The following is a 16,267-nucleotide window of genomic DNA, read 5'->3' as shown; positions in this document are numbered from 1 at the left end:
GGTCTTGGTAATACCTCTAGTTAGTCAGCCTGGGTCTGAGTTTCATTAGAATCTGCAGGATCTGAAATTGCAAGTTCACATGTACCGCACAAAACACAACACCACGGGAAGGTATGGGGTTCTCATTTTCTGTGTGGATGGTTTTTTAATACACATTTTGTAAATATGTCAAGTTTACGGGGATCTTGCTGTTTAGATTTGGTGTGGTGCAGTACTGCGGCACATAATATTTGAAAATAAAGAAATCAGAGTCTTTCTCTCGTCTCTCTGAGTCAGTTAAGAAGGGCGATAGCTGCAGGTCATGTTGGTGGTATTGACCCAAAATGTCTCATCTCCTCACTGACTGCAGCTTTCGTTTTTGCAGAGGTGCAGTAATGATATGAGGACTGACAGTGTGTGAAACAATCTGTGAACTGTCTAGCACCATATCTCAAAAATATCCATCAGTCACTGGATAACACACACAGTCCTGTCTCTCACCATTTACATACTTTGTTATTTTCAGAAGTCTGTACAAAATATTAGTTCTGCCATTTTGTTTTAATAAAGATATTTACTTTTGGCTAAAAATCTAAAATGGCAAAATAATCTGCAACAGTTTTTCCAGATGGCACATTTAATCCCGGGCAACCATCATAGGCCCCCAAATGTTCATAATTGAGGATTTTAAATGTGATTTGTTTTTTGTATTTGAAACCTCCCAAAGGAAAAAGGAATATAGCTTTTGGTTAATGTGTTCTAGCATTAGATGATTTGCTTATTACCAGTAGCAGCAAAGAAAAACGATTTGTTTGTTATGTCATGTTGTTGGTTGTTTTGTAAACAGGATTACACAAAAACACTGGACAGATCACTATGGAATTTGGCGGAAGGAGGGTAGAAGTCTTGGATTTTGGTTTTCTTTAACATAACCAGTATTTCATTTTATTTTCACAGTTTTCCAGCGGAATAATTAATTTATCTTCATGAGAAAATTCTAATATATTTAGAGAATTGATATGAGTGTTTGGTGATTTGGTGTCACTAAATTTAAGGGTCTTTACAGAGGGACTTAAACATTTAAGTCTGTTTTAGTATATATTATATTTATTTATATTATATGAATTACAGGGCTTGTGGAGGTAGACTTTTAAAAGGTTCTTATTTACCCTCATGATGTTTGATTCCATCTAATTCCTACATTTTGGTCTACTTCAGATAATGCATTTTTAAAAACGCAGGAACATAACTAATTCAAAAATCCCCACACAGCACTCGACATAATAGTTACCCCATGTATTTGCACTCTTTCTTCTCAGCACTCTAAAAACGAGTACACTCTACAGCAGTGACACGCCAGTGGGCAACGACCCTCGCGGCTAACTCGACTGTCGGGTAGCAAACACGCTGGAAAACAACTGAATGTCCTGTTAGCAGCCTTTGATGTTGCTGGGCCAAAGACATAAAGGAAGAATCACATGTGCGGACAATTAGGCTGTTTATTCGGACTGCGAGTAACTGCTCTCGCTGACACAACATGTTCTGACATTACACGAACGATAAAAAAAGCAATATCATTATCGCATTGACACCAGATATTTCTCACATTTTGAAATATGTCTGAAAAAGTGAGGGCATATGCTATCAAGTCAACTGTAATGCAGTCAATAAATTCCACAAAGTGTAGCACATGAAAACGATGCGACGGAATCTAATTACTTACTTACTTTATGATCTTTGTCCAAACATAAAAATCCTGCAACAATCAATTTTGATTAGAAGGAGATTGATTAGATGAGGTAATTTCTCTTACTCACCATGCGAAAAAGTGAACAAAACTTTCCTTTACCAGCCATAAGTTGATATTTTGACATTTCCGGTTGTGTTATAATTTGTTATTATACATTTATTTGCACAGATTAACAAAATACATAAAAAGGGACAGGATAAATAATGTAGTTTTTATAGCCTCTGCCTTAATAATTCACATTTTTAAATTTCACTTAAAAAATTCAAAATTACCATGCAGAAAATGATTTAACAACCTATGAGAGTAAGCGCACTCACACATATAATATGTATAGTACAAAAATATTAACGAGATAAAAAAGCTTAATAGGTTTGTATGTTAGCGGATGAATTATGGTATCTTGGTGTATTGATTAAATTGTATTACTGTTTCTAAATGTCGCTCGTGTTTATATTAAATATTTGCATTTCTCTGATGTTTATATATATACTTCAATATTTTAACTTGTGTTTATATTTGATGTTTATTTATATGTCACTGTTTCCTATTTTTTACTGTAAGCCGTACACAAGTTTATCCAAATGTAGCTATTTGAGGACTTGTAAGCCACAATGATGGTTTTTGTGCTAAGCAGTGATGCTTAGCTAGGCTAATGTGTTCCTTGCTGTAGCTCCATACTCTACAAGTCTTTCCCTTCTAACTCTGGACAATTTATCAAAGAAACATATTCCCGAAAATAGTCACCTCTTCCTTTGACCATAAAAATCCTCTGAGTTACTTTCTTATACATCTGAATATTTCCACACATTCCAAATTGTTGATTTTCTTTCAGAAATTAAATAAAAAAGGATATTGAATATATTTGGATTCAGTTATAAACAGCACAGCAGCGAATCAATGATGACACCAATGTTATACAGAATGCTGATCAAGTTAAACATCTATATAGACTCACCCCCACTCCGTCCTCGTGCCTGTACTGTTTCCACGCCCGGCCCGTGTCACTGTAGAGCAGCAGGTAACTGCTGACCCAGTCCCAGCTGTCATAACGTCCCTGCGTAGCCACAGCCGTCACCTCCAGCTGCTCCTTGAGGTCCACCTGGAGCCAGGGCTCCTGGTCGGTCACCATGGGGGACCAGCCTCCGGCTCCTGAAGGAAAGCGGAACAACAGATCCATTAAACATCCATTCTGTCGATGAACAGTGGATTGTTGTGGTTTAAGCTGATCGCCTTCGGGCTCAGGTTGAAAGCATTTATATTCCTTGTATGGACGGAGGCAGGTTTGAAGGTGGAGTTAATCTTCAACTGATAATGATCAACACCTTCTCTGTTCTTCTAAAATAGCTGATTTATTCTGAAATGTGTACGGCCTCTGGTAAAGCACCTGCTAGAAATTTTTTGGAGATTTCTCGACAATGCAAAATTGATTATCTTGTTAGAATTCAGAAGCAGTCGCGTAGAGTCTGTGTCTAAAGCTCTTGGGAGCTGCAGTTGTTGAATGTTAGTTATTAAGCACTTGAAAGGCGACAAGTTGTACCAGAGGAGTGACCGAGACCTAAAAGATGAGACATCATCTTGACGGTGTCACAATCAATTTAAAATCAAGTCACAGCAATCAGACAGTTTCCTTTCCCTGAGATTGATTTGACATTTGAAAATACAATAAAACAATGTTTATTGGCATCAGAGTTTTATTAGTTCTATATTTCCTGTGGCAGGTGACCCCTCACACTGCTCTAGGGTCAGTTCCCCTTTGACAACAACCTTGTGACTCTGGTAAACAGAGAAACATTTGCATACTTCTCCCTTTAGATTCAGAGACATGATCATCTAATCTATGCTATCATGGAATACATTGTGATCTGTGAAATGCATCATGGGAAATGCAGTTGCTTTGTTTGCTAGCTCTTCGCCACCAAAAATGCAGTTTGCTGTTGCTGGCTATATTAATATATATATAAATATATATATTTTAATGTTCACTAACTTTAGGAAAAAGGCAGTAATTAACTCTCAGGTTTTAGGTGGTTGTTTTAAAGAATGCTTGGGAATTAGAGGGTGATTTTTTCAGCACCTTCGGGTGTTAATGTGTAAACATCCATCCAATATACGCTTGTCCGATGTGGAGCCAATCCCAGCTGACGTTAGGTGAGAGGCAGGTTACACCCTGGACAGGTTGCCAGTCTGTCACAGGCCTGACATCTAGAGACAAGCAACCATTCCTGCTCACATTCACACCTACAGGCAATCAATCCAACCGGCAGAGCTTTGGATTGTGGGAAAAAAACAAGTTTACACAGGTGAGAACATGCAAACTCAGAGGTTAGAGCTACGGACTTGTGGATAAAGATGGACAACATGACAGTGAAGTGAAGCCAAAACATATTGACTGACCCATGGTGGCTGGCTGCAGTGTAGGTGAAAAACCACATTCATTATCCATTCAAATAAATACATTTTTCTTGCTCACCATTTGAGAAGAGCTTGTATTGGAAGGAACTTGCCTGCAGCCAGGATGTTTTTGCTTCATTTTTTATTACAAGGGGGTAAGAGATGACGCGCTATTCATCTTCATTTACACACTAACCCAAAATTGTCTCACTGTGAGGTGACAATGCCATTCATATTTTCATCCCCAGGACTCATTTTAATCACAATAATAAGTCCCTTTCTTTGCTATACAGTACTTTTCTGTTTTGTACCATTCAGAAACAGCCCATATGACCAGTAAAAAAACACTTTCTGGTCTGCTGCTTTTGTCATTGTTCGCTGGTATCTGCTGGTGCACCAGGTGGGTGGTGCATAGCCAAAGCATTAAGAAACACTGAGCATTGTCTCGACTCACCATCTCTTCTGTTGAGTTTGGCATTGTACGCAGCATATCGGACTGATGACTGAGAGGAGCTCTGAAAGGATGAATGGGGCAACGCTGATACCAGAGGACCGATGCAGTTATCTGGAAGAAAACAAAAAGAAAGCACACACCATTCAGAAACCATTAACTTTGAAACATTTATTGTTGCATTTGTATTTCACATGCAGATCTGATTATGATAAGGACGGTTCTGAAGGGCTCTCGCCGCCTGTCCCGCCTGGGTACTTTCAGCGGATGGTAAATAACGGAAAATGCATCCTGGGAGAAGTTAAACGTGTTGATTCGAAGTGCACCTTTACCTGTCAGCGGAGGAGTTTCTGAGCAACAAACTGGGGGAAAATAAATAACAGGGCAGCCTCACTTATCCAGTTCTCAGATGCTTCAAACAGTCTATTAACCCGTGCACTGACCCCTGAAAACCACACACAAAACGCTATGACTCCTTTTGTGAGCATGTGTGTGTTCGTTTTAATCCTGCACTCTGAGATTACATCACGTCCAACAGGCAGGAGCAGATTAAGACTCCAGTGATCTAAAGCTGTCAGCCTCATCTTCCTCTGACCAAACCCGCTCGCCATAAAAGCGGCGAGTGGCACAACATCCTCTTTGCTTTTTGGCTTCACATGAGTGCAGAGCTGCATTACGGCCTCTATCTGGGAACGCAATGAAAACTGGCACCAGCCTGATAACAATTATCCCTGCTCCCTCTCCATCAGCGTGTGGTTCACTCTTTCGAGTGTCAGAGGCTTTTTTTATATTGTAGATTCCACTCCAGTTTGAGTACAGACGGATTCTGAGCACATCTGGAGTGGAAATTGCCCATCCATCTGGCCGACAAGAGCACAGCAGAACTGACAGCGTGAGCTCGTCTTCCTTTTGGGCGTCCCTGTGAATTTCAGCTGACCTGATTTGACTGCTCTCAGATCGCTTGCCAAGAGATTCTTCTAATCCTGATTTCAAGTGTGACTAAAGTGGATCAAGCTGTTTTGTCCAAGTCTCAAATTATGGCTGAGCTGCAATGCAGTTGCAGATGTTCTTTGGGGAAATGAGAACATTGGCATGGCGTCTTAACGCGCCACGACAAGCACTGGAGTCATTATGCAAGCGCAGCACTTTTAATCTGTCAAAAGTCTCTCAGATTCTACTTCTGATCCTTAAAAGAGACCTCTGGCTCCTCTAATTTCCCTTCCAATCTGTATCCATCCTCTCTTGAATGATTCATCTGCGGTTGAAGAGCTGAAACCCTCCCTGATATAAGCCTACACCTAAAATGCGTGCTCAATTGCCTCACTCCTCCATTCCATCTACACTTGACACGAACATACACTACAAATGAGACCTTGACAGCATGAAGAGGGCTAAACAAACCAGCAATATTTCGATGGTGTAACACATGTTCTCAAATTGACAGGTGAGCCTCAATTCGCTGGGCGTGTGCGTGCAGAAAAAGTTTCTCAACATATAAAGGGTGGTTCTTACAGACCCTGTTGTTGTTGTTGTTTACAGACTTGCAGTGTAGCTAAATGCCTGGCTGTCAGTCAGCGAAGACTTGGATGGATGGAGGCTCATTTGTCTGCAAGACTCCGGGGATTGAAATTCCAAATGAACTCAGACGTAAATCTCAACGCAGGAACATAACTGCTGGCTGAGTGGGAACAATTAATCTTCCTAAAATCAAACATAAAGGACATCGTAGCTGTACACCCCATGGCTAGGAACCAGGTTTTTCTAGGCCGACAGAAGGACAGCACAGAAGTGACATGTTGACTATTCTCTCATCGCATTTAAACATCTCCAACCAGAGTGAACATTGTCAGTACATCATTATCACCGTCTGACATCACTCATCTTTTATGAAAATGTAGCCCAGATAACAGTGAGAGGTTAAATTGCAGGGGGACAATTTGACAGACATTTGGATTTCTATTGAAACGGTGCAAGTGGGACACGCTTGAAATCACAAACTACCGTGCCTGTTTACCTTTATGAAAGAAAGTGGGCCTTATTTAATAACAGTGCCTACGCATAGATCTGTGCTTTAACCGTGCGCACGAATGTTGGATGCAGAAATCTGGGATTCATCAATATGTTTGTACTTAAATTTGAGCAGGAACTGCACAAGAGTGGGCTTGTGTGTGTGTGTGTGTTTGTGAGTGTGTGTGCGTGTATTTGTGTGTGTGTATGTGTTGTGTGAGTGTGCTCGTCTCTGTCCCTCTGCAAACACAAACTGATCATCACATGTATTTATTTATTAATCAATGATGTCGGATTCTGACTCTGTAACGTTCCGATCAATTTAACGCTGATGTCCTGACGCGTCACGTCACATTTGTCTCATTAACTCTAAAGTGAATCAAACAAACACAAAGTTAACCACAGCACTGTATATGTCCTAATACTGTAACTTGTTATCAGTGTTAATTGTTAAAGTCTAAACTGAGTGCAGGTCAGAAGGAGTGAGGAGGAAGCAGGATGAGCGGACATTTAATGTGCTACTGTCCTGATCCTGAAGTTATAATTATTCAGCAGCCCAGGTTAAGTTTTTCCTAAATATCGTCAATCAGTTTGTTCCATTTGTGTCTTCCACCTCTGACACCTTCATTTCTGCTGTTGTGAGATTCTTGTGTTTTTTATCTTTTGGGTTACTTCTTATAACTTCAACAGTTCAGCACACCGCTCTCTTCATGACAAACGGATGTCCTTATATGGAAAAACAGAGGTGTAGCAGTATGCTAAAACAGAGCGTGGACAGGGGCCTATCAATTTAGAATGATTCTGATTTACAAACATAAGCATGGTGGTGAGAACAAAATCGGTTGTCCTGCGTGTCATGAATCCGGCGGTGATTTTGCGCACACACTTATTTTGAGAAGAGTTAGAACATTTCTGCCCATATGTAAATGAGGCCCCATGTCACAATGTGTTCCATTAAAGTGAAGCCAAATCAGCGTGATTGCACCCGGTGGCTGGTAGAAGTATCGATCATAATCGATAATAAAAATTCTAAATTCAACTGGCTCAAAATGTTGTTACTCATATCTGAGGAATTTTGACCTCACTTTAATACCAGAAGATGTTTTCTGTCACTATAGGTTTCGATGTATGTTAAAGTATTTATTGCCTCCACCGAGAATGTAATGTTTTTGTTTGTTTGCCTGTTAGTTAACAGTATAACGCAAAAACCACAGGGCGGATACCCCAACACTTGGTTGAAGGATGAAATACGAGAGAGAAGAAACTATTAGAGGAGTGACGCACAAAAATGGGCGGATCCATGAATCTTGTTTTCAGTTTCTTGCAGCGTTTCCACGGAGTTCAAGGGGGGCACCCACGAACATCACTCTCAGTTGCAACAGATTCTGAGTGACAGGTACATATGCATAAGAGTTGAGCTGCAGCTAAACCTAAAAGGTATTATCTGTATTTGTGGATGGTAAAAACTTTTAGATAAAAATGTTGTTTAAATTAGTTCATTAGTCAATGTTATAAAATCCAGGTGAAATGGTCACATTGGGACCTCGATACCACCATGATCACTACTACACCAACTTTGGCACCAAATTATGTCACAAATGCCAGATGTAGTGGAGAGGCCTTGTGCATCTCTATCTCTGTTTTTTTTTTTTTTTTTTAAGTATTTGAATTCTTTGGCTCAGAGGAAGTACAGTACATCCGATTTGCTTACACAGACAGTTATTGCTGGATGGATCAAGTCTGAGTCGGCGATGGTCTTTGCTTAGGATTTATTGGAAGTATATTGCGAGTCTCATCCTTTAAGACTTTCTTTCTCCAATATCCTTGTACCATCCACTGTCCTTTCATTTTAAAATTAATAGGACTCTCTTCTTACCATTCACTCCCCGATGAATGACTGCAAACATGCTCAGATTCAGGGTGAGCTTTCATTCTGCTCTTCAGTCTGTTAGATGTTCATACTTATCAAATAAAAAACACACACAGCGACAAGCGAATAGAAAACTTGTTTCATCTTTTGATTTCACCGACATCACGTATCTGAGAAACACAAATGCCGTCTGGCCACAGGTTTCATTTTAAGGTGGTATAAGACGAGATCCTTGAACCTTCCTTGTCAGGTATTCAGTGTTTGAGAGTGGAATAGACTCAGCCTGTATATGCAGTCGCTTTTTCCAATGCTCTCCTCTCTGCTCATAAGCGAGCGCCTTTACACGAGTGTACGAAACAGAGGCTCCTGCACGAAGAAATCAATTATCACAAGAAAGTGTCTTTTGTACCACACATAGGGCCGGGTATTTTAAGCTCCAGCGGCGGAGGCTTCGTCGCACCTGAAAAAGACTACACACGTCCAAGCCAAGTAAACACGGCTCGCCAGATACGAGGGAGCCTGAGCGTCCTCTAGGATATAGAGTCTCAGGAAATGTACTAACAGGTGAATATATGAAAAAATGCCTAAGGAATTTCATTAAAAATAGAACACGCGATTGAGATAGAGAAACAGGAAGAGCGGATCGGAGCAGGCTTCTCAGTCTGGTCTGATCCTCTACAGCGGGTGGATCAAACTGTATGATGAAACTCATATACATGGCTTAGAGGAGAAGTCGGTATGACTGACCTATTTACATTTCAGAGGAACACATTGAACTTGTTATTCCGTTATAAATTACTGGTTATTTTGTATGAAAAAAAATACTTACATATAATGTAGAAAATTAAAAAATGCAATACCTCATACATACTTTTTCCAGTTGAAATATATCATATGCCTTATGAATTGAATGCATCTTGATCAATAAAATACAAAGAATATTGTTAAACATCCATCCACTTTGACCAAATGCAACTCATTACTCTGTATAATAGCAGTGCAACATTATACTATATTAATTCTTATATAGCTGTGGGAGCCCTTCTACATCTTTAACTACACCTCACTGATTATACACTCTATTGAATTATGAATAGATGACTGTGCCTGGTAATGGAGAACCTTTTACAATGTCCTATTTATATTTTTACTTCAGTAAAGGGTTTAAAAGCTTATTCCACCCCTTTCAACAACTCTTAAATAAAAGACAAACAGGTGTTTATATAGGTCAGGATATAAAAGTGATGTTTTTTCTCAAATTGGTTTCAATATTCTTGCAGGGTTATAGGGTTTAAATATTTTATTTACCTCTACTTGTTAATATTTCAAAGAACGCAAAAGTCAAAGAAATAAAATCTAAATTGCATGTCTCTGAAAATGGATCTTTGAAAGCTTGAACATGTCCGTCCTAAAAGAGCGTTCGCCTTCAGTGCAGGAAGCTTCTCACAGAGTGAAGTCAGCAGGAAGTTAAAGGAATGAACATGATGGGTTTTCACTGAATGGTTTTTGTTTGTTTCAGGAGGAGCAACTGTCTTGAGATAAATTACAACAGGGCAAATAAGGATACAATAGAACAGATTTTAAAGGGACACTGGTTATAAAAGCTGCATTGAATAAAATTGAATGAAAAAGAACAACAACAAAAACACAATATGGGATGAATCATTGTTGCCTGTTTGAAAGGGCTCCAAAAAAACCTCAAAGTCTTAATTTGCATAGCTTTGAAAAAGTTTATGTTCTGTACCCTGAAAACAAAACAAGCAATTTATCAAAGTTGTTGTGTGTTCATTTGTCGTGATCGTCTATTTTGACTGATTGTGTCAGAAACTCAGAACAAGGTCCACAGGCCGAGACAGAGAGAGAGAGAGAGAGAGAGAGAGAGAGAGAGAGAGAGAGAGAGAGAGAGAGAGAGAGAGAGAGAGAGAGAGAGAGAGAGAGAGAGAGAGAGAGAGAGAGAGAGAGAGAGAGAGAACCATGCTACTCAGATACTTTGCACAAATAATAATAAAAAATAAAATACAAATAAATATTAATAATAATAATAGATTAAGGTTTGCATTTCTTAAAATAAAGTTCTTCCGTCCTTTATTGAACTTGATCTGAATTGAACTTTGCAAGATTCGGCACTCATTGACATTTTAATTACTCAAGAGATGATCATCAATTCATCATATTTTACTTTATTCAATTTGCGTTCTCTAGAAGAAATGATCTGTCCATTGCAATTGTTAAAACCAGGTTAAAAACATTTCAAATAAGTGTTTCTTACTAAGCTTTACATCGGTGTATTTCATTCTATCTTTATTTTATTACTCTACACAATTCAATCTATTTCATTTCTAATATTTTTCTCTTTCAATTTATTTTCAAAAACAGTTTCATCCTTTCAATTTCTTTTACATCTTTAACTACTAGATTGATCTGTTTAAAACTTTGCTTTCATTTCTCCTTGTGTATTGAATGTCTCTGTTCAGCATCTTGAATCTACCTCTGTAATGTATGTAAAAATAAAGACATCTATGATATAACCCCCTTCTATAAAACCACTGGAACCATATATGCATAGCATCTACATAACAGAGATGAACCCACATGAGCAAAGGCAGACTGTTGGAGTTCAGTCAACACAGACCACAGCATCAATAATATCAAAGGTTACAGTGATAGTATCCGGTAACAGAGCGGCCTCAGACCCCTGTGTGGCACCGATAAAGCTTCATATGATACCTCACAGGGCCTGACGGGCTCTGGAGCTCAGTGACCTCTGCTCAGCAGCCCGAGCAGAGCTGAGGTATTGGCTGACAATTAGCACCAAACGCTGGCTGAATTCAAGGAAGCACTCATCAATACAAATGATTGAGAAACACTGGATACTGTAGCACTTCATTTCTCTGAACACTGCATATAATCTGAAGGGACCCGCCGCTGAGGCGTTTACAGGCAGCCTGCAGGATGTTTCACTGGTTTATCGACAGCTACACATCTCATCTGCCAAACATTAATTATTCAGTCCTCATCAGGAATAGAGTGAAACAGGATTTGTGTTAATTTTCCGATGGCTTATAGGATTACTGGCAGCATTTTACACTACAGCTTGATAACGATAAGGTAATAAGGAGGGAATATGTTGTAGTAATGAGCATCAATGAGTGATTACTATTATATAATAACTATCATTGACTGTCATCCTGGTAAAATCATATAAGACTTGGAAACTGAATTGATTACAGATAGTTTGATAACTTTATCTATGTAGGAAAAGGCAGCGATTTAAAAAAAAAATAGAACCTCAGGTTGTGAATGTAAATAAATTGTATTTTTTTGGCCACTTCTTCACCATATTTTATTTACATGTGTTGAGATCAGATACGTAAAGAGGATTATCTAGTTCTTCACCAAGTGTCACCTGTTTCTAGAAATGAAAGCACGACACATGCCTATATTATTACATCTGTATTTACATGCAGACTTTTTTAGGGTTATTGACAATTCAAAGCTCTTAAAGCTTAAGTCACATTGACTCATTCATGCACACATTCATTAATTGTCTGCAGAGGTATCAGGGGAATTTGGGGTTAGGTATTTTGCTCAACAATAATTCTGCATTTGATCCAGGGATTGAAAATGAAAGCATCCGCCACCTTAAGTGAACCCACTCCACCTCTTAGAAAGTTTCAACAGAATCGCAAAGATTTGTATTTTTTGCATAGTCCTGCAAACAGACAGACAAAGAAAAATGAGAAGTAGAATGGACTTGATCACTTGATCTGATCCAAATTTTGCACACTCATATGGATGTCTCCCGTAACATGGCTGATGTTTTCATTAAGATCCATGACCCATCTAGCAATGTTCAAAAAGAAAAAAACATTAGTGCACAGGGCCCAATAACCTCCTTCATGGAGGTTACAAAAAGGTACTTCAAGATCAATTGTATAAAATGAAAACCAAGCCTTTTTAATGAAGGCTTATTAACAGAGGTTGCTCTTCCAATACTGTATCTAATGAGAGTTTGCTTCATATGTTTGGTGAATAACGACTAGAAGCTCTTTGCAGTGTGCATGTGGCTCCTTCAGCGACCTCAGCCGACGGTTTGAAACAGTATTAGGGGGAAGAAGAGTTGATCAATCATGAAGAGCATGAAGATAGATTTGAAACCACAGCATCCCTACAAATCAATATCCAACATTGATTTATTATTTTGACTATGGCTGAGATGGGTGAAAAAATAATCTATAGAGAGTTGTTCCCATTGAGTTGTATGGGGAAAGAAGAGGCTCTTTTAAATACCAGATGTGTCTCGGAGGAAATGGTTCTCGGTGGAGGGTAATTTCCCAGCAGCGCTTTACATTCGCATTTCGAGGGCAGTCATTCATACAAGACACATTTATAGATAGGATGCCTGTGTCACTGGGCCGCCCCGAGTTTCTTCTGAAATATTTACTGCTCCAGAGCTGCGGCAACAGGCGGAATGAGCCCAACAGCAACACACAGTAAAACCATATTTACGCACTGTGAGAAAACACACCGCTTTTACATCTGGTGACAAATCCTTGGTTCCGTCATTCGACGCGTTATTGGCTGATTAAAACATTCTTAAGTGGCTTCTTCCTGATGCCCAGGGTTTTTGTGGATGGGTAGTGGCTAAAAAAAAAGCCAATCATAATCCGATCCTAGAGAGTAACTGCGTTCTGACACCCTGGTTGGAGAATTAAAATGAATTTCCTAATGCAGCATTCACGTCACATCAATTAAACCGTGATTATGAGCAACCAAGTAGGAGAAAGTGTTCACATTAGCCTCAGGCTTGTAATTCCGCAGCGGAGATATCTGGAGTTCCTGACGCTGACGATATCTCCAGCTGCAGACATGTCAACAAACAGCTGGCACGAATGTGGCTGTGCATGCAATACCACTGGCAGTTACATCAAAATAAAATTCAAGATTCTTTATTGTCATTGAACCGCTGCAGGCAGCAACATAACGGAAACGCGACGGAACTCCCTGAGATTTTGAAGGCGGTTAAGAAATAACAGGAAAAGTAAATAGAGAGAATACTAGACAAACAGAAATATACTAGTGTCATTTATCAATCAATCAATCAATCAAATTTTATTTGTATAGCCCATATTCACAAATTACAATTCATCTCATAGGGCTTTAACAGGGTGTGACATCCTCTGTCCTTAACCCTCAGCAAGAGTAAGGAAAAACTACAAAAAACCCTTTTAACAGGGTAAAAATATGTAGAAACCTCAGAGAGAGCCACATGTGAGGGATCCCTCTCCCAGGACGGACAGAAGTGCAATAGATGCCACGTGCAGGAGAACATCATCAATAATCAAAGTCTCTAGCAGCATTGATGAAGCACAGTCCATGCTCAGCAACCATCTAGACCACGATCCACCATCCAGACCAGACGCCACTTCAGTCCTCAGTCACCGTCCACCGCCGCCCACCAGGAGGACCCATCACAAGCCACCACTGCGGTCCTGGTCCACCGCCCGTGCCCAATGCCAACGCGACACAGGGTCCGCCACCAGCACCACGATCAGCCCACATGACTCAGAATCCGCCACACTGGATCCAACACCGCGACCCCCGGTGCGCGATCCACAAACCGTAATCCATGGTGCGGCCACAGAGGCCCTGGATCTGCGGGTGATAAAGCAAAGGGATTCCGGGGAAGGGGGATAGGGATGGAGAAGAGGAAGGAGAAGCTGGAAAGAGAAGCTCCGTGTGTCATGTGTCATAAAATAGAACAAGTAACGTTCTGGCGCACTAATAAGCTCTAACTATAAGCTTTATCAAAAAGAAAGGTTTTGAGCCTACTTTTAAACGAACAGATGGTGACTGCCTCCCGAACTGAAAGTGGTAGATTATTCCACAGCCGAGGGGCTTGATGGCTAAAAGCTCTGGCTCCTACTCTACTTTTAGAGAATTTAGGGACGACAAGTAGGCTTGAATTCTGGGAGCGGAGTGCTCTAGTGGGTTTATAAGGTATTAACAGCTCTTTAAGGTATAAAGGCGCTATATTATTAAGGGCCTTGAAGGTGAGGAGGAGAATTTTAAATTCTATTCTAGATTTAACTGGAAGCCAGTGTAGCGATGCTAATATTGGAGAAATGTGCTCTCTTCTCTTTGTTCTCGTCAGGACACGTGCTGCAGCATTTTGGACAAGCTGTAGAGTCTTTAACGACTTCCTGCTGGAGCCTGATAATAATGAATTACAATAGTCCAGTCTCGATGTAACAAAGGCGTGGACTAGTTTTTCTGCATCTTTTTGTGAAAGGACATGTCTAATTTTTGAAATATTACGCAAGTGGAAAAAAGCGGTCCTAGAAATTTGTTTTAAGTGACTATTAAAGGATAAATCAGGATCGAAGATCACTCCCAAGTTCCTGACTGTTTCATTGGAAGCAAGGGCAATGTCGTCTAGCGCAGCTATATCATTAGATAATGCATCTCTAAGGTGTTTGGGGCCAAGTATTATAACCTCTGTTTTGTCTGAGTTTAATAAGAGAAAATTGCGGGTCATCCAGGTTTTTATGTCCTTGAGACATGTTCGAAGTTTAGTTAATTGATTACTTTGTTCAGGTTTTATTGACAAATATAACTGGGTGTCATCCGCATAGCAGTGGAAATTTACCGAGTGTGTCCTGATAATGTTTCCTAGTGGAAGCATATATAATGAGAATAAAATTGGGCCGAGCACAGAGCCCTGTGGAACACCATGATTAACTTTGGTGCGCACAGATGACTCATCATTAATTTGCACAAATTGGGAGCGATCAGAAAAATACGATTTAAACCAGTTAAGGGCGGTTCCATTAATGTTAATTAACTGTTTTAGTCTTTGTAATAAAATTTGATGGTCAATTGTGTCGAATGCTGCACTGAGATCTAACAGAACGAGGACAGACACAAGTCCCTGATCTGAGGCTATTAAAAGGTCATTAGTGACTTTTGCCAAGGCTGTCTCTGTACTGTGATTGGCTCTAAACCCCGATTGAAAGTCTTCATATATATTATTTTCCTGGAGAAACTCACACAGCTGATTGGCTACCACTTTTTCTAAGATTTTAGAAATGAAGGAGAGGTTAGATATTGGTCTGTAATTGGCTAAAACCTCTGGGTCTAGGGTGGGTTTTTTGAGTAGGGGTTTGATGACAGCTATTTTAAAAGACTGTGGTACATAACCTGATGATAATGACAGATTGATAATGTTAAGTAACGAACTATCAATTAGGGGCAGAATGTCTTTAAGTAAGTTGGTAGGAATGGGATCTAAGATACAGGTTGTTGGTTTAGAACCTGAGATTAATTTGGTAAACTGATCACGGGTGATCAGAGAGAAGCTGTCTAAGTAATGGGTAGGATTCTCAGCCGTTTCTGAGATCTCTGTTGTTGGGAGGGTATTAGTGCCAATTGAGGGCAGGAGATGGTTGATTTTATTTCTAATAGTTTGAATTTTATCATTAAAAAAGGTCATAAAGATATTGCTATTTAGGGATCGAGGAATACTGGGTTCGGTGGAGGTGTGACTCTCTGTCAGCCTGGCTACAGTGCAGAAGAGAAACCTGGGGTTATTTTTATTCTCTTCTATTAGTTTTGAATAGTAGGCGGCTCTTACTTTGTGGAGAGCCTTTTTATATTCTTTAACACTATTCTTCCAGTCTATGAGGTTTTCAACATTGTTGCTGGAGCGCCACTTCCTTTCTAGTTTTCTTGATAATTGTTTTAACTCATTTGTCTGGGAATTATACCACGGAGCTAATTTACTATGTTTGACATCTTTCTTTTTTAGAGGCGCTATTGA

The 16,267-nt window shown here is 39.7% G+C and overlaps 1 protein-coding gene across 1 annotated transcript in view; it reads right to left on the bottom strand.

Annotated features, from left to right (window-relative positions):
* LOC133967630 (contactin-associated protein-like 5) overlaps positions 1–16,267 on the bottom strand; it is a 93,560-nt gene that overhangs the window by 65,131 nt on the left and 12,162 nt on the right. Inside the window, exons 2-3 of the mRNA XM_062403203.1 lie at positions 4,575–4,685; positions 2,685–2,878 (exon numbers count right to left, since the gene is read on the bottom strand). Of these exons, the coding sequence (XP_062259187.1) occupies positions 2,685–2,878; positions 4,575–4,685 (305 nt within the window). The remainder of the gene's footprint in view (positions 1–2,684; positions 2,879–4,574; positions 4,686–16,267) is intronic.

The sequence above is a fragment of the Platichthys flesus genome, chromosome 13, assembly GCF_949316205.1.
Source record: "Platichthys flesus chromosome 13, fPlaFle2.1, whole genome shotgun sequence".
Classification (NCBI taxonomy): domain Eukaryota; kingdom Metazoa; phylum Chordata; class Actinopteri; order Pleuronectiformes; family Pleuronectidae; genus Platichthys; species Platichthys flesus.
This window is presented reverse-complemented; position numbering and strand designations above follow the sequence as displayed.